General features: G+C 36.4%; 1 protein-coding gene and 1 long non-coding RNA gene across 2 annotated transcripts; both read left to right on the top strand.

Moving 5' to 3' along the window:
* The first annotated feature begins 238 nt into the window (after positions 1 to 238).
* On the top strand, positions 239 to 1,473 carry LOC149631166 (uncharacterized). The gene is made up of 2 exons (XR_016374052.1): positions 239 to 971; positions 1,080 to 1,473. It is a non-coding gene; the product is annotated as an uncharacterized LOC149631166 (long non-coding RNA).
* A 21,881-nt stretch (positions 1,474 to 23,354) lies between these two features.
* Positions 23,355 to 23,810, top strand: LOC149631165 (THAP domain-containing protein 1 A-like). Its single transcript, XM_089851222.1, has 2 exons — positions 23,355 to 23,451; positions 23,515 to 23,810. Exons 1-2 carry the CDS (start codon positions 23,355 to 23,357, stop codon positions 23,808 to 23,810), a joined length of 393 nt encoding a protein of 130 aa, XP_089707348.1.
* The last annotated feature ends 891 nt before the right edge of the window (positions 23,811 to 24,701 follow it).

The following is a 24,701-nucleotide window of genomic DNA, read 5'->3' as shown; positions in this document are numbered from 1 at the left end:
TTTAAAACGCCAAAAGTTAAATTCATGTCAAAATCAAGGCTAAATATTTCCTAACTTTTATTTTTTACTCTTCATTAGTTCAAACATCACAGCTTGGATATAAAAAGTAAGTACTCCTCATGTCCTTCCCGAAATTTCAGTCTTTGGCTGTAAACTCCGACCTTCCTTAAATAATCTTTTCTTGGGGAACAACGCGACCTTTCACTTGCAGTGGTTCGCTTCCGTAACTTATTCCCCATTTTTATTTTGTCGCCATCTATGATGTCGAAAAAATATTACGGAGACATAAAAGACATAAAAACGGAAGATTAGCTCCGCCTTCGTCGTCAGCTCCGCCTTCGTCGTCGTCTCGCCTTCGCTCTCTTTAAACTACTCCAGAGCAATGAGATAGAATATATATATGAAACCTAGAGTCACAACGTGAGATCTCGAGATCGACGTTTCGCAATACACCTTTTATCGAGCATGAATCTTTATCAAATACGGGTGGCGCCACCCTAAGAACTTTTTTATTAACGTCTGCTGCTATAATCTGTGTAACAAGCTGTCAAGATAGTTTTTAAACGTGTTAAATAAAATACGCATACGCGAGTATTTGAATTGTAACTCTATCTATCTCATAGAGATCTAACTCATTGCTCCAGAGCCGCATTGTAGCCGTAACAGGCTGAGAAATAAGGATTTTTTTTGCTGAGCGCGTGATCGAGTTGGCTTCGTTTGATTTTTGCACATAACGACTTCTAAAGCCTTCCGTTAACGGTAATCAAACTTAATTTTCAGTGATTTAAACTATTTTTCGTGTTATCGCCGTCTTTTGGTTTTATCTACTGGCAGCGTTTTGCCATAGGTCTTGGAAAAGCTCGTATTGTTTGTTCCTCGGGACTCATGACGGGGCTTTTCTATAACTGTGTTTGAGACCTTACTAAAAATACCTCCACTATCATGTTTTCGCTGTTATTCTTTGAATTTCGGTAATTAAACGTGCGGACTCGACATTTTTTGTTGCTCACTGCATTCCGCTAACGGTGTTTAATTTTTTAATTCGGTTTCATCGTTATTTGGCTCATTTTCGCCGAAAGTGACGCTGTAACGCCGACGTGGATATTGCCTAGTCCTTGTCTCAGACCGTCCTAAAAAGTTTAAAATTCATTATGCCGTCTGCTAAACACTATGATCTCATTTAAATTGTGCGGAAACGTGTTTTAAACTAATATGGGTCATTCCAAGGACACGTGTCTTTTGTGTGACCTCTTTATGTTCGGCTCCCTGTCATTGTAGCCGTAACAGGCTGAGAAATAAGGATTTTTTGGGGTTTGTTGTATCTCGGCTTTTGTTGAGGAGATATTCTTTATACGATTTCAATATTAATTAGCAATGTTACTGTATATAAGTAAGGCATTAATTATACAGTGCCTAAATATAGTTTTTGTAATAATTATCCTTTGCTATTAAATCAATATGGAGTTCATTATACATTGCTAAAATACATTAGAAAGCGCGACAAAATTGTAAGGGTTTACTTGTAACCTCTTGTTCCATATTGACTGGCTTAGGATAAGGGTCGTGGCTGATTTTGAAAATTATTTTTATCTCCCGCGAATTTCACGAAAAATTCAGAACGTGAAATCCACGTCACATCTAGCAGAACTAGATGTTTTTGCAAATAGATGCGCTTGGGCCTTTAGAGAGACTATGTACTTATGGCGAAACGTATCCTTAACTTTACAATCCGTACAATTAACGCACGTTGTTAAAAAAGTTAGATTTTCAATCAAAATTACGAGGAAATTGAATAAAATTCTACAGGGCCGGTAGGCCCTTGTAGATATGACTTGATACCCTTCCGTAATGTTAAAGGAAAATTCACACCTTTTAGGGTTAGCGTCCTATAGAAAAAGGAAATTGTGGCAAGCCACACTGAAAAACTACAGAGAAGTTAGTTTTCGGAATACTTCTAGATTAACAAGCATTTATTAAAAGAGAAACTTACCTGTTTGGATTTTTAAATAATGAAGTCTAAGAATTGTACTTTAATTAATTAAGAAAGTACGTCAAAAATTAATTTTGGGTCAAAAGTCAGCCTAACCTTTTAGCGCGCTTAAACTTATTTCTCCATTTTCGTTCTCGTTGATAACTAGAACGACCTAGGTTTTTGCTTACTAACTAGTTACGTTTATAATTTTCAAGCCTTTGCTTTTATGTGGAAAATTCCTAATTTCATACCAGGCGACAGTAAGTCAACTAATTACTTTGGTATTTCATCCGAGCTTGAGCACCTTTATTTGGATTTGCTAATTATCTATAACACCTTTAAGAACAAATACTTTGTTATCAGGTCGAATTTTCGTCTAAAAAAATAATTCAGGTAATTAATTACAGTTAATGGAGGTTTTTATATCTTTTGAAGTAAGTTTTTCGACGTTATTTACGGCCAAGGCTTAAGTTGTATTTTAGTTAGTCTATTCTAAGGGAGCGGTAGCTCCCTTAGATAAGGCCTGATGACGGCTCAAATGTATAAGGAAGGTTTTTGGATTGGTTGTAACTTTTTTCGTATTAAGTTTATTGTTTTGAAATTTTTTTACTGAACTAAAATCCGGGCCCTTAATATGTGGTAAAAATTTCAAGATGATCCATCCAATAGTTTATTTTATAAAGCATAAAGTTGCTAAGGGTGGTTTTCATTTCCATAAATTTAATCACAGATTTCGGCGAAAAACTAGATAATCTCCATAGAAATAACATGGGAAATTTTCCAAACTTACCCATTTTGTAACTACCCTTACAAAAATAACTATACGTTTGATAGATTTCAAAACGGTCTTAAATGAAAGCCCCATTTTTATAGTGGGCGCCAATTTTTGTTTCATTAAGAAAAACAAAGTTTAAGTATTGTTTTTAATAGTTTTAAGTACCTGCTCCGAATTACGTGGTTTACCTTTAAACTGTGGAACTTAAGACTTTTTTGCTTGGGTTAAGTAATAAAGAAAGTCATTCTAGGAATTACGTCGTTTTACTTCGGATAATCAAATTGGTAGGGCAATTAGCTAGCTTAATTGTCATTATAACTTTTGCGCGTCCAAATAATTTAGTTGCGAAGTACAGATTAAACTGAGTTAAACAAAATTGCAATTAAATATAATTAAACAAAATAAGCAATTAAAGATAATTACCAATTATAGATAATTAAATCTTTTTCACGAGTCTAAACTATAACATCTGTTTGTGTACAAGTCTACGGAATCTGTTTAAGCGCAGACCTACAGAATATTTTTGTGCAAAGGGGTATAAAATCTCTTTGTGCAGACGCCTATGCAATCTTTTTGTGCACAAGTCAGTGGCATATTTTTGTTTCCAGGTCTATGGAATCTTATCGTGCACAGGCCTATGAAATATTGTTTTACACAGGCCTATGGAATATAGTTTTACACAGGCCTATGGTATATTGTTTTACACAGGTCTAAGGAATGTTTTTGTGCAAATCTGCATGGAATCCTTTTGAGTATAGGAGTATGGAATTTTCTGTGCACAGGTCTATGGAATTTTCTGTGCACAGGTCTATGGAATCTTCTGTGCACAGGTCTATGGAATTTTTTGTTCATGGGTCTATGGTATATTTATGTGCACATGTTTGAAGAATCTTTATGTGCACAAGTTTGAAGAATCTTTATGTGCACAAGTTTGAAGAATCTTTATGTGCACAAGTTTGAAGAATCTTTATGTGCACAAGTTTGAAGAATCTTTATGTGCAAAAGTTGAAGAATCTTTATGTGCACACAAGTCTGAAGAATCTTTACGCGCACACAAGTCTGAAGAATCTTTACGCGCACACAAGTCTGAAGAATCTTTACGCGCACACAAGTGTGAAGAATCTTTACGTGCACACAAGTCTGAAGAATCTTTACGTGCACACAAGTCTGAAGAATCTTTACGTGCACACAAGTCTGAAGAATCTTTACGTGCACACAAGTGTGAAGAATCTTTACGTGCACACAAGTCTGAAGAATCTTTACGTGCACACAAGTCTGAAGAATCTTTACGTGCACACAAGTCTGAAAAATCTTTACGCGCACACAAGTCTGAAGAATCTTTACGTACACACAAGTCTGAAGAATCTTTACGTGCACACAAGTCTGAAGAATCTTTATGTGCCCAAGTGAAAAATCGTTATTTGTACAGGTCTACGACTTCTGTTTGTGCACAGGTCTATGGAATCTGATTTGCTCATTTCTATGACATCTCTTTTTGCGCAAGTCAATAACATTTGTTTGTACAGTACACAAGACTAAAACATCTGTTTGTGCACAAGACTAAAATATCTGATTGTGCACAAGCCTAAATCATCTGTTTGTACACAAGTCTAAATCATCTGTTTGTGCACAAGTCTAAATCATCTGTTTGTGAACAAGTCTATAACACCTGTTTGTGAGCAATTCTATAACACCTGTTTGTGAGCAATTCTATAACACCTGTTTGTGAGCAATTCTATAACACCTGTTTGTGAGCAATTCTAAAACACCTGTTTGTGAGCAATTCTATAACACCTGTGAGTGAACAAGTCTATAACACCTGTGAGTGAACAAGTCTATAACACCTGTGTGTGAACAAGTCTATAACATCTCTTTGTGCACAAGTCTATAACATCTGTTTATTCACAAGTCTATGACATCTGTTTATTCACAAGTCTATGACATCTGTTTGTGCACACGCGAGTGACTTCTGTCTGAGCAAGGGTCTACGGAATATTTTTGAGCACGGGTCTTCGGATTATTTTTGTGCAAATGGGTTTGCAATCTGTTTGAGCATAGGGGTATTGAAAATGTTTGTGCATAACTCTATGGAATCTGATGTGCACATGTCTATAACATCTCTTTTTGCGCGAGTCTACGTGCACAAGCCTGTGATTTCTATTTGTGCACAAGTGTACGAAATATTTTTATGCAAAGGTGTACGGAATATTTTTGTGCACAGGTTTTCGGAATATTTTTGTGCACAGGTGTACGAACTGTTTTTGTTCACAAGTGTACGGAATATTCTTGTGCATAGGTGTACGAAATATTATGGTGAAAATCGATTTGGAATATTTTTGTGCATAGGTGTACGAAATATTATGGTGAAAATCGATTTGGAATATTTTTGTGCACAGGTGTACGGAATATTTTTGTGAAAATGGATACCGAATATTTTTGTGCACAGGTGTACGTGATATTTTTGTGCTTAGGTGTACGTGATATTTTTGTGCTTAGGTGAACGTGATATTTTTCTGCAAATGGGTAAGGAAAAATGCATAGGGATATGGAATGTTTTTGTACAGAGGTCCATGGAATATTTTTGTGTACAGGTATATGGAATGTTTTTGTGCAGAAGTCCGTGGAATATTTTTGTGTACAGGTATATGACTCATGTTTGTGCACAAATCTATAGAATGTTTTGTACACTGGTCTATACACAAGTCTGAAGAATTTTTACGTGCACACAAGTCTGAACAATCTTTACGTGCACAAAAGTCTGAACAATCTTTACGTGCACACAAGTCTGAAGAATCTTTACGCGCACACAAGTCTGAACAATCTTTACGTGCACACAAGTCTGAACAATCTTTACGTGCACACAAGTCTGAAGAATCTTTACGCGCACACAAGTCTGAAGAATCTTTACGTGCACACAAGTGTGAAGAATGTTTACGTGCACACAAGTGTGAAGAATCTTTACGTGCACACAAGTCTGAAGAATCTTTACGTGCACACAAGTCTGAAGAATCTTTACGTGCACACAAGTCTGAAGAATCTTTACGTGCACACAAGTCTGAAGAATCTTTATGTGCCCAAGTGAAAAATCGTTATTTGTACAGGTCTACGACTTCTGTTTGTGCACAGGTCTACGACTTCTGTTTGTGCACAGGTCTACGACTTCTGTTTGTGCACAGGTCTACGACTTCTGTTTGTGCACAGGTCTACGACTTCTGTTTGTGCACAGGTCTACGACTTCTGTTTGTGCACAGGTCTACGACTTCTGTTTGTGCACAGGTCTATGGAATCTGATTTGCTCATTTCTATGACACCTGTTTTTGCGCAAGTCAATAACATTTGTTTGTACAGTACACAAGACTAAAACATCTGATTGTGCACAAGTCTAAATCATCTGTTTGTGCACAAGTCTAAATCATCTGTTTGTGAACAAGTCTATAACACCTGTTTGTGAGCAATTCTATAACACCTGTTTGTGAGCAATTCTATAACACCTGTTTGTGAGCAATTCTATAACACCTGTTTGTGAGCAATTCTATAACACCTGTTTGTGAGCAATTCTATAACACCTGTTTGTGAGCAATTCTATAACACCTGTTTGTGAGCAATTCTATAACACCTGTTTGTGAGCAATTCTATAACACCTGTGAGTGAACAACTCTATAACACCTGTGAGTGAACAAGTCTATAACACCTGTTCGTGAACAAGTCTATAACATCTCTTTGTGCACAAGTCTATAACATCTGTTTATTCACAAGTCTATGACGTCTGTTTATTCACAAGTCTATGACATCTGTTTGTGCACACGCGAGTGACATCTGTTTGTGCACACGCGAGTGACTTCTGTCTGAGCAAGGGTCTACGGAATATTTTTGAGCACGGGTCTTCGGATTATTTTTGTGCAAATGGGTTTGCAATCTTTTTGAGCATTAGGGTTTGAAATCTGTTTGAGCATAGGGGTATTGAAAATGTTTGTGCATAACTCTATGGAACCTGATGTGCACATGTCTATAACATCTCTTTTTGCGCGAGTCTACGACATTTCTTTGTGCACAAGCCTGTGATTTCTATTTGTGCACAAGCCTGTGATTTCTATTTGTGCACAAGTGTACGAAATATTTTTATGCAAAGGTATACGGAATATTTTTGTGCACAGGTTTTCGGAATATTTTTGTGCATAGGTGTACGAACTGTTTTTGTTCACAAGTGTACGGAATATTTTTGTGCATGGGTGTACGAAATATTATGGTGAAAATGGATTTGGAATATTTTTGTGAAAATAGATACCGAATATTTTTGTGCACAGGTGTACGTGATATTTTTGTGCTTAGGTGAACGTGATATTTTTGTGCAAATGGGTAAGGAAAATTGCATAGGGATATGGAATGTTTTTGTGCAGAGGTCCATGGAATATTTTTGTGTACAGGTATATGGAATGTTTTTGTGCAGAAGTCCGTGGAATATTTTTGTGTACAGGTATATGACTCATGTTTGTGCACAAATCTATAGAATGTTTTGTACACCGGTCTATACACAAGTCTGAAGAATCTTTACGCGCACACAAGTCTGAAGAATCTTTACGCGCACACAAGTCTGAACAATCTTTACGTGCACACAAGTCTGAACAATCTTTACGTGCACACAAGTCTGAACAATCTTTACGTGCACACAAGTCTGAACAATCTTTACGGGCACACAAGTCTGAACAATCTTTACGTGCACACAAGTCTGAACAATCTTTACGCGCACACAAGTCTGAACAATCTTTACGCGCACACAAGTCTGAAGAATCTTTACGCGCACACAAGTCTGAAGAATCTTTACGTGCACACAAGTGTGAAGAATCTTTACGTGCACACAAGTGTGAAGAATCTTTACGTGCACACAAGTGTGAAGAATCTTTACGTGCACACAAGTGTGAAGAATCTTTACGTGCACACAAGTGTGAAGAATCTTTACGTGCACACAAGTGTGAAGAATCTTTACGTGCACACAAGTGTGAAGAATCTTTACGTGCACACAAGTCTGAAGAATCTTTACGTGCACACAAGTCTGAACAATCTTTACGTGCACACAAGTCTGAAGAATCTTTACGCGCACACAAGTCTGAACAATCTTTACGTGCACACAAGTCTGAACAATCTTTACGTGCACACAAGTCTGAAGAATCTTTACGCGCACACAAGTCTGAAGAATCTTTACGTGCACACAAGTGTGAAGAATGTTTACGTGCACACAAGTGTGAAGAATCTTTACTTGCACACAAGTCTGAAGAATCTTTACGTGCACACAAGTCTGAAGAATCTTTACGTGCACACAAGTCTGAAGAATCTTTATGTGCCCAAGTGAAAAATCGTTATTTGTACAGGTCTACGACTTCTGTTTGTGCACAGGTCTACGACTTCTGTTTGTGCACAGGTCTACGACTTCTGTTTGTGCACAGGTCTACGACTTCTGTTTGTGCACAGGTCTATGGAATCTGATTTGCTCATTTCTATGACATCTGTTTTTGCGCAAGTCAATAACATTTGTTTGTACAGTACACAAGACTAAAACATCTGATTGTGCACAAGTCTAAATCATCTGTTTGTGCACAAGTCTAAATCATCTGTTTGTGAACAAGTCTATAACACCTGTTTGTGAGCAATTCTATAACACCTGTTTGTGAGCAATTCTATAACACCTGTTTGTGAGCAATTCTATAACACCTGTTTGTGAGCAATTCTATAACACCTGTTTGTGAGCAATTCTATAACACCTGTGAGTGAACAAGTCTATAACACCTGTTCGTGAACAAGTCTATAACATCTCTTTGTGCACAAGTCTATAACATCTGTTTATTCACAAGTCTATGACGTCTGTTTATTCACAAGTCTATGACATCTGTTTGTGCTCACGCGAGTGACTTCTGTCTGAGCAAGGGTCTACGGAATATTTTTGAGCACGGGTCTTCGGATTATTTTTGTGCAAATGGGTTTGCAATCTTTTTGAGCATTAGGGTTTGAAATCTGTTTGAGCATAGGGGTATTGAAAATGTTTGTGCATAACTCTATGGAACCTGATGTGCACATGTCTATAACATCTCTTTTTGCGCGAGTCTACGACATTTCTTTGTGCACAAGCCTGTGATTTCTATTTGTGCACAAGCCTGTGATTTCTATTTGTGCACAAGTGTACGAAATATTTTTATGCAAAGGTATACGGAATATTTTTGTGCACAGGTTTTCGGAATATTTTTGTGCATAGGTGTACGAACTGTTTTTGTTCACAAGTGTACGGAATATTTTTGTGCATGGGTGTACGAAATATTATGGTGAAAATGGATTTGGAATATTTTTGTGAAAATAGATACCGAATATTTTTGTGCACAGGTGTACGTGATATTTTTGTGCTTAGGTGAACGTGATATTTTTGTGCAAATGGGTAAGGAAAATTGCATAGGGATATGGAATGTTTTTGTGCAGAGGTCCATGGAATATTTTTGTGTACAGGTATATGGAATGTTTTTGTGCAGAAGTCCGTGGAATATTTTTGTGTACAGGTATATGACTCATGTTTGTGCACAAATCTATAGAATGTTTTGTACACCGGTCTATACACAAGTCTGAAGAATCTTTACGCGCACACAAGTCTGAAGAATCTTTACGCGCACACAAGTCTGAACAATCTTTACGTGCACACAAGTCTGAACAATCTTTACGTGCACACAAGTCTGAACAATCTTTACGTGCACACAAGTCTGAACAATCTTTACGGGCACACAAGTCTGAACAATCTTTACGTGCACACAAGTCTGAACAATCTTTACGCGCACACAAGTCTGAACAATCTTTACGCGCACACAAGTCTGAAGAATCTTTACGCGCACACAAGTCTGAAGAATCTTTACGTGCACACAAGTGTGAAGAATCTTTACGTGCACACAAGTGTGAAGAATCTTTACGTGCACACAAGTGTGAAGAATCTTTACGTGCACACAAGTGTGAAGAATCTTTACGTGCACACAAGTGTGAAGAATCTTTACGTGCACACAAGTGTGAAGAATCTTTACGTGCACACAAGTGTGAAGAATCTTTACGTGCACACAAGTCTGAAGAATCTTTACGTGCACACAAGTCTGAACAATCTTTACGTGCACACAAGTCTGAAGAATCTTTACGCGCACACAAGTCTGAACAATCTTTACGTGCACACAAGTCTGAACAATCTTTACGTGCACACAAGTCTGAAGAATCTTTACGCGCACACAAGTCTGAAGAATCTTTACGTGCACACAAGTGTGAAGAATGTTTACGTGCACACAAGTGTGAAGAATCTTTACTTGCACACAAGTCTGAAGAATCTTTACGTGCACACAAGTCTGAAGAATCTTTACGTGCACACAAGTCTGAAGAATCTTTATGTGCCCAAGTGAAAAATCGTTATTTGTACAGGTCTACGACTTCTGTTTGTGCACAGGTCTACGACTTCTGTTTGTGCACAGGTCTACGACTTCTGTTTGTGCACAGGTCTACGACTTCTGTTTGTGCACAGGTCTATGGAATCTGATTTGCTCATTTCTATGACATCTGTTTTTGCGCAAGTCAATAACATTTGTTTGTACAGTACACAAGACTAAAACATCTGATTGTGCACAAGTCTAAATCATCTGTTTGTGCACAAGTCTAAATCATCTGTTTGTGAACAAGTCTATAACACCTGTTTGTGAGCAATTCTATAACACCTGTTTGTGAGCAATTCTATAACACCTGTTTGTGAGCAATTCTATAACACCTGTTTGTGAGCAATTCTATAACACCTGTTTGTGAGCAATTCTATAACACCTGTGAGTGAACAAGTCTATAACACCTGTTCGTGAACAAGTCTATAACATCTCTTTGTGCACAAGTCTATAACATCTGTTTATTCACAAGTCTATGACGTCTGTTTATTCACAAGTCTATGACATCTGTTTGTGCTCACGCGAGTGACTTCTGTCTGAGCAAGGGTCTACGGAATATTTTTGAGCACGGGTCTTCGGATTATTTTTGTGCAAATGGGTTTGCAATCTTTTTGAGCATTAGGGTTTGAAATCTGTTTGAGCATAGGGGTATTGAAAATGTTTGTGCATAACTCTATGGAATCTGATGTGCACATGTCTATAACATCTCTTTTTGCGCGAGTCTACGACATTTCTTTGTGCACAAGCCTGTGATTTCTATTTGTGCACAAGCCTGTGATTTCTATTTGTGCACAAGTGTACGAAATATTTTTATGCAAAGGTATACGGAATATTTTTGTGCACAGGTTTTCGGAATATTTTTGTGCATAGGTGTACGAACTGTTTTTGTTCACAAGTGTACGGAATATTTTTGTGCATAGGTGTACGAAATATTATGGTGAAAATGGATTTGGAATATTTTTGTGAAAATAGATACCGAATATTTTTGTGCACAGGTGTACGTGATATTTTTGTGCTTAGGTGAACGTGATATTTTTGTGCAAATGGGTAAGGAAAATTGCATAGGGATATGGAATGTTTTTGTGCAGAGGTCCATGGAATATTTTTGTGTACAGGTATATGGAATGTTTTTGTGCAGAAGTCCGTGGAATATTTTTGTGTACAGGTATATGACTCATGTTTGTGCACAAATCTATAGAATGTTTTGTACACCGGTCTATACACAAGTCTGAAGAATCTTTACGCGCACACAAGTCTGAAGAATCTTTACGCGCACACAAGTCTGAACAATCTTTACGTGCACACAAGTCTGAACAATCTTTACGTGCACACAAGTCTGAACAATCTTTACGTGCACACAAGTCTGAACAATCTTTACGTGCACACAAGTCTGAAGAATCTTTACGCGCACACAAGTGTGAAGAATCTTTACGTGCACACAAGTGTGAAGAATCTTTACGCGCACACAAGTGTGAAGAATCTTTACGTGCACACAAGTGTGAAGAATCTTTACGCGCACACAAGTGTGAAGAATCTTTACGTGCACACAAGTGTGAAGAATCTTTACGTGCACACAAGTGTGAAGAATCTTTACGTGCACACAAGTGTGAAGAATCTTTACGTGCACACAAGTGTGAAGAATCTTTACGTGCACACAAGTGTGAAGAATCTTTACGTGCACACAAGTGTGAAGAATCTTTACGTGCACACAAGTCTGAAGAATCTTTACGTGCACACAAGTCTGAAGAATCTTTACGCGCACACAAGTCTGAAGAATCTTTACGCGCACACAAGTCTGAAAAATCTTTACGCGCACACAAGTCTGAAAAATCTTTACGCGCACACAAGTCTGAAAAATCTTTACGCGCACACAAGTCTGAAGAATCTTTACGTGCACACAAGTCTGAAGAATCTTTATGTGCCCAAGTGAAAAATCGTTATTTGTACAGGTCTACGACTTCTGTTTGTGCACAGGTCTATGGAATCTGATTTGCTCATTTCTATGACATCTCTTTTGCGCAAGTCAATAACATTTGTTTGTACAGTACACAAGACTAAACATCTGTTTGTGCACAAGTCTAAATCATCTGTTTGTGCACAAGTCTAAATCATCTGTTTGTGCACAAGTCTAAATCATCTGTTTGTGAACAAGTCTATAACACCTGTTTGTGAGCAACTCTATAAAACCTGTTTGTGAGCAATTCTATAACACCTGTTTGTGAGCAATTCTATAACACCTGTTTGAGAGCAATTCTATAACACCTGTTTGTGAGCAATTCTATAACACCTGTTTGTGAGCAATTCTATAACACCTGTTTGTGAGCAATTCTATAACACCTGTTTGTGAGCAATTCTATAACACCTGTGAGTGAACAAGTCTATAACACCTCTTTGTGCACAAGTATATAACATCTGTTTATTCACAAGTCTATGACATCTGTTTATTCACAAGTCTATGACATCTGTTTATTCACAAGTCTATGACATCTGTTTATTCACAAGTCTATGGCATCTGTTTATTCACAAGTCTATGACATCTGTTTATTCACAAGTCTATGACATCTGTTTGTGCACACGCGAGTGACTTCTGTCTGAGCAAGGGTCTACGGAATATTTTTGAGCACGGGTCTTCGGATTATTTTTGTGCAAATGGGTTTGCAATCTTTTTGAGCATTAGGGTTTGAAATCTGTTTGAGCATAGGGGTATTGAAAATGTTTGTGCATAACTCTATGGAATCTGATGTGCACATGTCTATAACATCTCTTTTTGCGCGAGTCTACGACATTTCTTTGTGCACAAGCCTGTGATTTCTATTTGTGCACAAGTGTACGAAATATTTTTATGCAAAGGTATACGGAATATTTTTGTGCACAGGTTTTCGGAATAATTTTGTGCACAGGTGTACGAACTGTTTTTGTTCACAAGTGTACGGAATATTTTTGTGCATAGGTGTACGAAATATTATGGTGAAAATGGATTTGGAATATTTTTGTGCACAGGTGTACGGAATATTTTTGTGAAAATGGATACCGAATATTTTTGTGCACAGGTGTACGTGATATTTTTGTGCTTAGGTGAACGTGATATTTTTGTGCAAATGGGTAAGGAAAATTGCATAGGGATATGGAATGTTTTTGTGCAGAGGTCCATGGAATATTTTTGTGTACAGGTATATGGAATGTTTTTGTGCAGAGGTCCATGGAATATTTTTGTGTACAGGTATATGGAATGTTTTTGTGCAGAAGTCCGTGGAATATTTTTGTGTATAGGTATATGACTCATGTTTGTGCACAAATCTATAGAATGTTTTGTACACCGGTCTATACACAAGTCTATAGCATCAGTCTGTGCAAAAGTCTAAGGGATGTGTTTTTGCACAAATATTCGACATTTTTCACAAGTCTATGGTATCAGTGTGTGTACAGGTCTACAAAATATATTTGTGCACAAATCTACGGAATCTCTTGTGCACAAATCTACGGAATCTCTTGTGCAAATGTCAATGACATCTCCTTTTGAGCAAGTCTATGAAATCGGTTTTAACACAAGCATGTGGAATCTATTTGTGCACGAGTCTACGTAATATATTTGTGCGCAAATCTATGGAATCTGTTTATGCGCTAGTCTACGGCATCTGTTTGTGCACGGGTCTACGGAAAATGTTTGTGCAAATGGGTGTGGAATATTTCTGAACAGGTCCAAGGAATGTTTTTGTGCACAGGTCCATGGAATATTTTTGTACACAGGTCTATGTCACATGTTTATACAAAAGCCAATAGAATATTTTGTGCATAGGTCAGTGGAATCTTTTTGTGCACAGTTTTAGAAATATTTTTGCGCGCAAGGGACCGTCCATAAACTACGTCACGCAAAAAATGGCATTTTCTGAACCCCGTCCCCTCCCCCCAGATCACGCTTCGTCACGTTTTCTAACACCCCTCCCCTGAAAACCACGTCATATTTCTTTAACCCCCCTCAACGAACTATGATTTGTCTTAATTTACCAATTCAATTCGATTAATTTAAAGAGATTCTTCTTGAGGCATGATATGGGTTCCACTCAGAAATGTTTTGACAGTCAAAGTTCATTTTTGTTTAAGCTTTAACAAATATCGTTTGCCCATGATTGAGCTTTAGAACTTTAATGTATGGATGTGCTTTTTCATAACCTTCCAAAATATTTCCATAAAGCGTAGTTAAAGGGGCACACTTCATAGTTTTCGACATTGTCACTTGAAAGCCTTAAGGCTAATCGAGCTTGGGATTCAGATTTTAAAAATGTGCGAAAAAAACGAAGCATTTAAATCGAATGGAGGATCCGATTGATCCTCGCTAATGCGAAAAAGCAGTGACATTAGAGAGTTTAAGCTGACACTACATTTAGCAGTCCTTATGCGTACGTGTAAGCTAGCTCTCCAGTGAAAGTGTCAATCAACCTCTAACTGACTTCGCAATGAAATTAATTTTAAATGTGACGTCACGCATCGAAGGACCCCTCCTCCCCCTTCGTCACGGACCGTCACAAACTTACAAACCCCCTCCCCCCTAAGAGTGTGACGTAGTTTATGGACGGTCCCCCGGAGGTCTAGGGAATATTTCTGTGCGCTATGGGTATGAAATCTTCATGTACCAAGGTCTATGGAATCTTTAGCACGCAGGTCTAAGGGATCTGTTTGTGCACAAGTCTACGGGATCTGTTTGTACACAATTATATGACATGTGTTTTCACAAGTCTACGGGATCTGTTTGTACACAATTATATGACATGTGTTTTCACAAGTCTATGGTATCTGTATGTATACAGCTCTACGAAATATGTTTGTGCACAGACAGGGTTAGCACAACAAAGCCTTGTAATAGTTATAGGAAAATAGGAAATTTACAATTGATTTACAGGAAATTATAGGAGACTAGCTGTTACCCGCGGCATCGCTTGAGTGTAGTAAGAACTTCCATCAAGTATGGGTACATTTAACTGATTCGACTAATATTTTTGTAGCATCCTAGGAGCGAAGACACTCGGCGTCGGCCATCAGCTCGTCGGGACATTTTTTATTGCTTTACACGCAGACATTCTATAAAGAAGGGCTTTTAAATATCTGGTCGCCATTTAAAATGGTGACAACAAATCGATTCCGAAAGACCATTCTGCCCGTCTATAGGTTAATGGAATCCAGTGAACTAAATATTTGTGAAATCGGTCGAAACGCGCGGACTTTCTAACAAAGACAAAATTTGTTAGATTTCTGGGCGCCATTTATTAAGGTGGCGGCGGATTGGAAAAATTTTTCTTAGTACGCGCCTACTATTTACGAGTAACGTTCCTCCAAATTTTCACCCTTGTGGGGCCAGCGGTTTGGGCTGGGCGGTGATTATCAGTCAGTCTGTAAGTCAGTCAGGACTTTGATTTATATAGATATAGATGTATAATTTAAAAAAAAACAGGAAAAGACAAGAGAACTACTCTTGAAAAAAATAACAAAATATAGGTTGCAAATGCTTTGAAAGTAATAAGACAAGATTTACAAAAGAACTTTGGTTTAATTATAACCATAAGTTCGTAAGATATGTTACATAAATTTTTCACTGGTTACTGAGAGCTTGTCTCGAAGTGACATAAATGAAACGTCGTAGATTCTCGTAAAGTGACGCCTGATGAGGCCCTGCCAAAGGCTTAGTACAGACTAAATAGGAAAATGGAGCAGAAAATCGCGTGTAGTCAATTCTCGCGTCGTTCTCGAACTAGCTCTCATTAAGTCTCTAGCATTTCGAAATATAGGAAGTGTCATACTTATGGAACGTAATCTTAGAAACATATGCTATAACTTTAAAGCATCACGGACTTCCGTGACAAATATTTTTAGAGGCTTCCATAGCTTTAGCTACATACATCATCGAATACTAAACTTAAACTTAAAACACGATCGGAATATCTGAATCACAGAAGCGTTAGCCTGTATTGTAAATCCACGGTGGCTGATTGCTAGTAGCTAGTGGAAATCGGCATTACTTTCTGTCAAATTTCTGTTTTGAGTGATATATAACAAAACCAAAAGTGAGACTGCACAAAATATCTACAATTTCAAAAATAGGAAAATATAAGAAAATTATCGATATTATAGGAACTAATAGGAAGACATCCGAAAATAGGAAAAATTATAAAATTTAGGAAATATGGTCACCCAGCACAGGTCTATGGAATATGTTTGTGCACAGGTGTATAGATTGTTTTTGTACACAGGTCTACGTAATAATTTTTTAGCCTAAAGGTGCATTTTCATGCTCGCTAGTAGCGGGCAAAACACACAAAAAATCCGCTGTCGCTACACGCTTGAGTCGTTTTCATGCTCGCGAAAGCAGAAATATTCCGCTGAAAGTTTAAAGCTTAATCGAATTTTCTCTCTCCGCGCCGATCAAATCGAAACAGATATTTCCCGCTTTAGCTTTTCAAATCCGCTAAAGCTGAACACCGCGTGACTTATTTCAGCCATTCAGAGCGATTCTAAAATATAGTTTTTGGCCTCCCCGCACAGACATGGCGTCATCTGGTAACAAATGAGCAAGCATGAAAATAAAAACCGCGTATAGCGGAAGCGGAAATCCAAATAATCTAGCTGTCAAAAATGCCCGCGAAATTCGAAAGCTTACGCCGGATTTGCCCGCTACTAGCGAGCAGGAAAATGCACCTTAAGTCTTCGGAATCTATATGTATTATTGCATCCACTGTGCTTTGCACATGAAAACGACGGGAAGGCAATTTGAGTTGGACTGGTCGTTGAAGCAATCAAGATTAATACTTCTATAATAGATGGTTAGGGCCTTGTTAGTTAAAACGCGGTAACTAATAAACGCGCAACACCACAAGACTTAAATGGAGCGCCTGCTTTTCAGAATAAGTTTTAAAAATACTAGTTTCTAAACAGTTTTAATTCATATTAAGACTGAAGTGACAGATATTAATAAAAACTGTCTTTGTACACAAAGCCTCTAAAAAGGAAGAGATAAGTGTAGAAAATTAACTGTTTGAAGTAACAGATATTCAAATTTTCATTTTTGAAGACGTGATTATAAAACATCAATTATTTGAAAAAATTTCTTATCTTAGTTTTTTTCACAAAAATTTCAGAGAAACTACCTTAATACTACTTTTTATTTTCTAGAAACATTTGCTTCGAGGAAGTTCAAATACTCGGATATCTGAAAAATAGAGCTAGAAGAATTTATTTTTATATTTTAAAATTGAAAATATTGCGAACCGAAAATTACATTCGCCCTTTGATTGTGATGTAGTTATTAGAGTCAAAAGGATCTGTAGCTTGAACGTGATCTTTTGAGAGATATACATCACGTCAATTATTGAAACTTCGAAAACTTTAAAATTAACGAACACGTTTTGTTAAGTTTTCATGCTTGATTTATTTTGTCTGCTATCAACGATTTTCTGTCCATTTTATTCTCCTTATAGGCCCGAATACTCAAACTAACTCTAAATTTTAAAAAGAAAATAAAATGCATACGTGTTCTATTTTTCAAATGATGCACATGTTTGAGGATAAAATATTTTACTTAAGGAATTTTGGTGAAAAAAACTAAGATAAGAAATTTTTTCAAATAATTGATGTTTTATAATCACGTCTTCAAAAATGAAAATTTGAATATCTGTTACTTCAAACAGTTAATTTTCTACACTTATCTCTTCCTTTTTAGAGGCTTTGTGTACAAAGACAGTTTTTATTAATTTCATATTGGGCTTATGACAATTTTGAGCTAAATGTTAAACGGACATAAATCAGCATTTTTAAAAATTTTGTAAAATTGTCAATTTGGTCCTATTTCTGGAATTTTTAGGGGGGCGCCTCGCGTTTCAATAAATGATTGGTAAAAATTGTATTATGTTAATTACAATAAGAATACAAACTTTAATTGATTTACGTTTTTTTTTTTAAGTATCATTATAAATAAATGTCTGATTGAGCTAAAATTATGGTCCCCTTTATATATGTTTCTGCTTAGTGCAGATTTTGAAAATGTAAAACAGTTTCTTAACATTCTTAATTAAAATGAAGACTGAAGGAACAGATATTAAGCAAAAATGTCTTGATTAGAATCAAGACCTAAAAAGTATCGATAAGACTGAGGGTATCACTTGTCTGAAGGATCAGATATTAATTTTTCTTTTTAATTGAAACTTAAATGCATGCTTAAGAAAAAACAACGTTCCATTACCGTTTTCCGTTGAAATAAATTATTTTACTAGTAATCAATTTCAAAAATTTACTTATCTCGGCTTTTCGACCACAATTCCATTCCCCGAAAACATTTTATCATTACATTAATTACTTTTGGGAGATAACGTGTCAAAAAAACCTATAAAACAATAAAAAGCTGTAATAGCGGTCTGTTTAGCCATGACAACAACCTTTTAAAAGTTACAAGGACTATATAACCCTTTCGAGACTAACAGGACCTGAGAAAACTATAGCTTAACCTGCTACTAGTACGACCAGGGAAAATTGATGTAAACTGAAGTTGAAATTTCATCATGTGCGATCTGCGGCCCAGAAACTCTCCCATAGTCCCAGTGTGTGTAGAACACAATTTTTTCGCTGTTATCTGCCAAAATAGATCTTTCTAGGTAGTGCCGCCTCCTCACTTGAGTTTTTCATGATATATTAAGGTTTGAACGAACAAAATTCTAGATTACTATTTTCACTACCATGTACCTCTGCTATCTTGAAGCAAACTTTCCTCTCTTTTTCCTGCTCATTACCGGTGCCATTCTCTTGACTTTCTGTTCGTTATAACTACTATGATGAGATTATTTATTTCAAACCAAACTATAAAAAAATGGATTCTTTTTCCTTTTGTGCTACTTAGAATTTACAAATGTATATAACGTTGTCCGTGCCATATCAAATAGTCTCTAACCATTGTTAGAAACTAGAGAGAGAAATTGGGCAGTAACACTGATCATGCCCTGAACTATGAGAAAGAACAATACGACGGTTCATTAAAGTACACTCGATATTACATCATTTTGCAAAACCGCGACTAAAAATGTTACTGTCCCTATTGAATTTGGCGCCATTGGTTTTAGAATAATTAAAATGTTCCACTGCGAAGCGTGCCGGTCACGAATGGGGATGCAACGTCTTTAGGAACCTTTTAAAACGCAAAACCATACACGTACTCTCCCAAAAGTAATTAATGTAATGATAAAATGTTTTCGGGGAATGGAATTGTGGTCGAAAAGCCGAGATAAGTAAATTTTTGAAATTGATTACCAGTAAAATAATTTATTTCAACGGAAAACGGTAATGGAACGTTGTTTTTTCTTAAGCATGCATTTAAGTTTCAATTAAAAAGAAAAATTAATATCTGATCCTTTAGACAAGTGATACCCTCAGTCTTATCGATACTTTTTAGGTCTTGATTCTAATCAAGACATTTTTGCTTAATGTAATTATAGTCTTCATAGTGTCTTTCCTCTTTAAACGTTTTTAAAGATTATTAAAAAAACGCTTATTTCCAGCTCTCATTTTTATTGAATTGGAATTCTTATTTAGTCTGCTCCGTTTTATGCTAGAAACATATCCTAAACTGTTAAACAGGCTAACCCTAGGTTTTTTATACTGTATTTACCCTGTGCGCTTCCAATTTGATGTAAAAAATGGCTTATTTATTAAGGAGTTGAAATAAAGATAGTGCTTCTCACCCTTTGAAAAGATCGAGAACTTCAAAATACTACAAAAAGTTTAATGTATATCCCCTATGGCAGTTAAAAGAGTCGTGGTGTTTACGTTAGCGCAGTTAATTCAACATTCTCATTTTAGTCATTTATGGTATACAGAGTTTCATTATTTGTTAATCTCACTAAAATTCTACTAGTTGTGAAGGTGTGTGATATAATTCCAGAAACTGATGTTACTTTATCATTTTATAAACCATTTGCTACCAAGAGTGGACAGTTTAATTCATTTTATTTAATTTCCATGTTTACGTCAGCGCTGATTTTTCCAACATAACCCCGAGGGATTCAGAGGGTTACGTTGTTTGCTATTTCCCCACTCCACATTGCTGTTTGTTAATTCGTCTAAATTGCATTGAATTGTTTCGGTACTTGATTTAATTACTGGTATTCAAGCCAAATTATAGAATCACATCAATTGATAACATATTTTATAGGTGCTCTTTATGTAACCACAAATTTAGCATGGGATATGATAACAATTACATTGACATGTATCATTTTAATTTTAAATAACTATTAAAATTATTATCTCCAACTGAATAAGGTAATTTTTATTTTTTTGAAAAATATATAAAGCACAATAAAACGCTCCAGATTTGACTAAAAGTAAGGCAGCCCCTAAATCTTTCTTTCCACCACTTATTCATAAATTAACGTAGGAAGGAATATAATAGCTTAAAACGCAGCTTATTTAATGTAGATATGATATATGATGTTGAAAATTTTCCAAGTCGTAGTGTTTTCCTTTAATAAAACAAAACATCGTATCTTTAGGAGGTCAAAATCTCTTTTTTTGGTAATTTTCTTCAAAAATATGCAATTTATGATGAAACACCAGTGTAAATAAATTAAAGAACTGTTTAACATCTTCCATTTGAGATATTAAACATTGCAATACAATTAGTAGTTCATTAGATACAACCGAATTAAATTTTCCTTAAGCCGCCATCTTGAAACCGGCGCCATCTTGAATAGCTGGGCGATAGACAGTGCCATCACACGGTTTTGCAAACCCTATCCAACCATCTTTCCGAAAATTACATTCGTTTTTAGTCCCTAGAGTTGGTACTCGAAAATGTAGGTGGCTCATACACAAAGAGAAAATTTGGAATTTTCCAAAAAAAATTGTAATAAAAAAAATATTTGTAATAAAAAACCATTTTTGTATTTAAAAAGAAACATTTTTGTGAATAAAAAAATTACTTCAAAAAAAATTCTATTTAGGAAAAAACATTTATGGTATTAAAAATTAAAAAAAAATTGCATTTAAAAAAAAAGAACATTTGGAAAAAAAATTTTATATTTAAAAACAAATAAACTTAATTTTTATTGCCAATGCTGTAAGGAAAAGGTTTGAAATTATGATTTAAAATTATAATTCTGCAAGTGAAAATTATTTCTTAAAGGGTTAATGTCAATGTCAGGAGTCAGCGAGAGATATAAATAGATCCAAATCTTACTTTGTGAGATGGACACTAGCCCTTCAGTCAAGTGTTATCACATGCATAATATTTTTGAAGAATTTCAACCCCCCCCCTCCACCAAAAGAGAAAGCAGGAAACCGGTACCAGAAAGGGTGGTACAAGCAAAGTACAGTTGGCTCTATTGGCGCTTTGGAGTCGAAGATACTTAATGACATTTTTGCCACCGTTTATGACTGAATTAAATAAATGCTAATTTATTTCATTAAGGGGTCGTCTTTGAAAATCTCAAATTATAATCTGTAAAAGGTGACCTGGACTGCAAAATGTCATAGGATAATTTCGACTCAAAATTGCATCTGCAAACTGTTATTCGGTCCTACCACCCTTTTTGGAACATACAACTTACGAATTAATACCGGCTTTCAACTCCTCCAGGTTTATGCCGTCCCCGGAGCCCTCCTCAATAGGCTCCTCCCCAGCACCTTGAGGTGGGGCGGACACCATTTGAGCGCCTTGGGGAGGGGTAGGCGCCTCCCCACGCCGAACCTCCGCCAACGGAGTTTGTTGGCCATCTTGGACCCCTTTCAACATAATTGAATAATACCTTGTACATTTTGACATTTAAGTATCAAACGAGTTTTATACCACGAACGCGGCTTCAACAGTCGCGTGCCAAGTGGCCATAGCGATCGCAATTATTGCAACGCCGGCCCCTGGTGTTGCGACCGCTATGGCCAAAACGATCTCCCCGGGCTCCTCCTCGGCCTCCCCGGCCTCCTTGGCCTCCACGTACTCGAGGCGGCCCCACTCTATCGGCAACAGCCGCCCCTGCCCGCCTTCCGGACGTCCATTGTTCAGATGCACATGGTGCACTGTAACAGTACAGTTCTGGGCTATATAGAATAGTCGATCCATTTTCTTAACTACAATTTCAAATAAAGACATTTATTGTTATGGTACTAATCTTTCACTCACGGACTATTTTCACATTCATGGAAGCTGATTTTAATAGTGAAAAATATTAACGGGATTGAAAAACAGGCTGAAGAAAAAGGGTGCATTGGAATAATCTTAAGACTTATTTAATTTCTTGAATTAATCGAATTAAGTTTCTTAAAACCCTGTTTATCTTAATTACGGGCCTGCACCGTACTTTTAATATTTTTCTCCACCAGGCAAGCGGTAGGAGCTGCCTTCTTTCTACTTTCCCTAAGCCTTAGCCTGCAGCCATGAATGAAAGCAGCGCTCATGAACCGAGGCTTAAGGTCTATATTTTGAAAAAGACGTTAAAAAAGATTCCAAAGTGAAAATATAAGCTGTTGGTGCTTGCAAGGCAACTAAAAAAGTAATTAAACGCAAAATAAATCCTATTTTTTAATAAATTTCCATTTAAAATCATATTCCATGACAATAAGTATAAAGCTAAATTCGCTTACTTCTTCTCGTCTCAATGTTTTAAAAGTGTAAGTGCTTTCAGCAAACACTACAAAGTTCTCGGTTTAATTCCGGATTCTAATTTTTAAATGAAACCGTAACGCAAGGCGCCTTTATGGTACACCTAGCTGAACGTTTCAAATAAAAACGTGCCATTCGGTAAATTTTGTTTCTACATTCTCCGTGGTTTTAAAGCAAAAAAATAAGAAAATTAAAAGAACAACAGTTACATTTGCAATATTTCTTTATTTATTTTCTCGAATAACGACTCAAATTACAGGAAACAATCACAACCACATAATAATTTTAAAAGTGCCGGTATACCAAGTTTGTTATGTTTCAAGCGACATCTCTAGGAAAAGGTGTTGTTATAAAAAATGTTTTTCTCCTCTGGTCTCTACTCTCTTAGAAGGGACGGCAAACAGTATAAGTTCGGCACGATTGTTCTATTTGTAACCTTATTCTTCAACTTAATATAAAGCTTAGTCGTATTGAGTAATTTCTTTACTAAACTACCTGTTGCAAGTCATAAGCAAGTGTTCAGATTCCCTATATACAATGCCATACAATAAACGATGCGTCTTTCTTGGATGTTCAAGTTGTAGTGACAATCTAGTCCTAGATGGTTCTTACAGTTTACATTTATTTCCGAAAGGTATTGTAAACCTTAACAAAAAGTGCCTTTTTGGGCGACTGGGGTATTTTTCCCAACATAAAGGTAATGATGATCTTACTGAAAAGTGGTTTCTGGCTACAAATCGTGGTAAAGAAAGGAAACCGATCAAAGTTTCCGTTGTTTGTTCAAAACATTTTAGTGAAGACGATGTTATTGTTACTAAAGGGAGAAAAAGGATGTTACTTAAATCACATTCAGTACCAATTCTTGGAACAATTTTACATAACGAGCTTGGAGAGAGCTCAAATTCTAAAATTTTACGGATAGTACAGGACGATATAAATCTAGTAGATGTTCAAGCTTCTGATGATAATGAAAGAGAAACAGCAATTAAATAAAAACCAACTGAAGATAACCCTGCGCTTGTAGATAAAGTCATGCCATACTGCATGGATAGAATTAGTATTGAAACAGCGAAATTTGGCACCGAATGTAAAGCTACGCAAACTGTTATTACAATGGCTACAAAAGGTACTCAGACACTAAACATAAACAATGTTTGGTTTCAATCGAAAGAAATTATTCGGGTATTGCTGCTAGGCGAGAAAGCATTCCCAGATGATTGATTACAAACAGTATCAAAACTCAAACCTCAAATTAAGAATAGTTTGAAAGAAATTTACGAAGTGGAAAACACTTTTTAATATTTTAAACAGATGCCAGGGACATTTTAAAGAATACCTTTTAAATTCCTTCCAAGCTTTGCGTCAGTCGCAAACAACATGCAACGGAAGATGAAGTCTAGAATTTTTGGAAGGAACTAAATGCAACAGTAATTTTTACTAAACGTTTGGTCTTTAAAAATCAATGACTATAGAATTGCATCAAAATAAATGTTTGCCTAATTTTCACAAATTTATATAACATCAATGGCAGTTTTGAAAAATAGCCTCGCAAATTTTTTCTTAATTTAATCCATTTTTGTGATTTTATTCTGTGTACGTTATTTCAAATAAATATCAAAATTATTCAGATGACATTTTCCACAATCATGTTAATTATTTCGAGGAATATTGCTAAAATTTTCAAATTTCCTAAAATTAAATAATTATCAGGGGTGTGCAGGTACCCGTCTTCGGGTCAGGTGCCCGACCCGATATCCGAAACATATTTTTAGGACCGAACGGGTACCAGTCCCAATTTTAAGCCTTTGTCAACACTCGCTGAGTCTGACTATAGCCGACTTGTATTATACAAGTCGGCTATGGTCTGACAAGATCCCTACGGGT

This window comes from Phalangium opilio, unplaced genomic scaffold (assembly GCF_054372755.1).
Source record: "Phalangium opilio isolate 3A_F unplaced genomic scaffold, DU_Popi_V2 ptg000101l_1, whole genome shotgun sequence".
Lineage (NCBI taxonomy): Eukaryota > Metazoa > Arthropoda > Arachnida > Opiliones > Phalangiidae > Phalangium > Phalangium opilio.
Note: the sequence above shows the minus strand (reverse complement) of the source record. Positions and strands in the feature narration are given on the sequence as shown.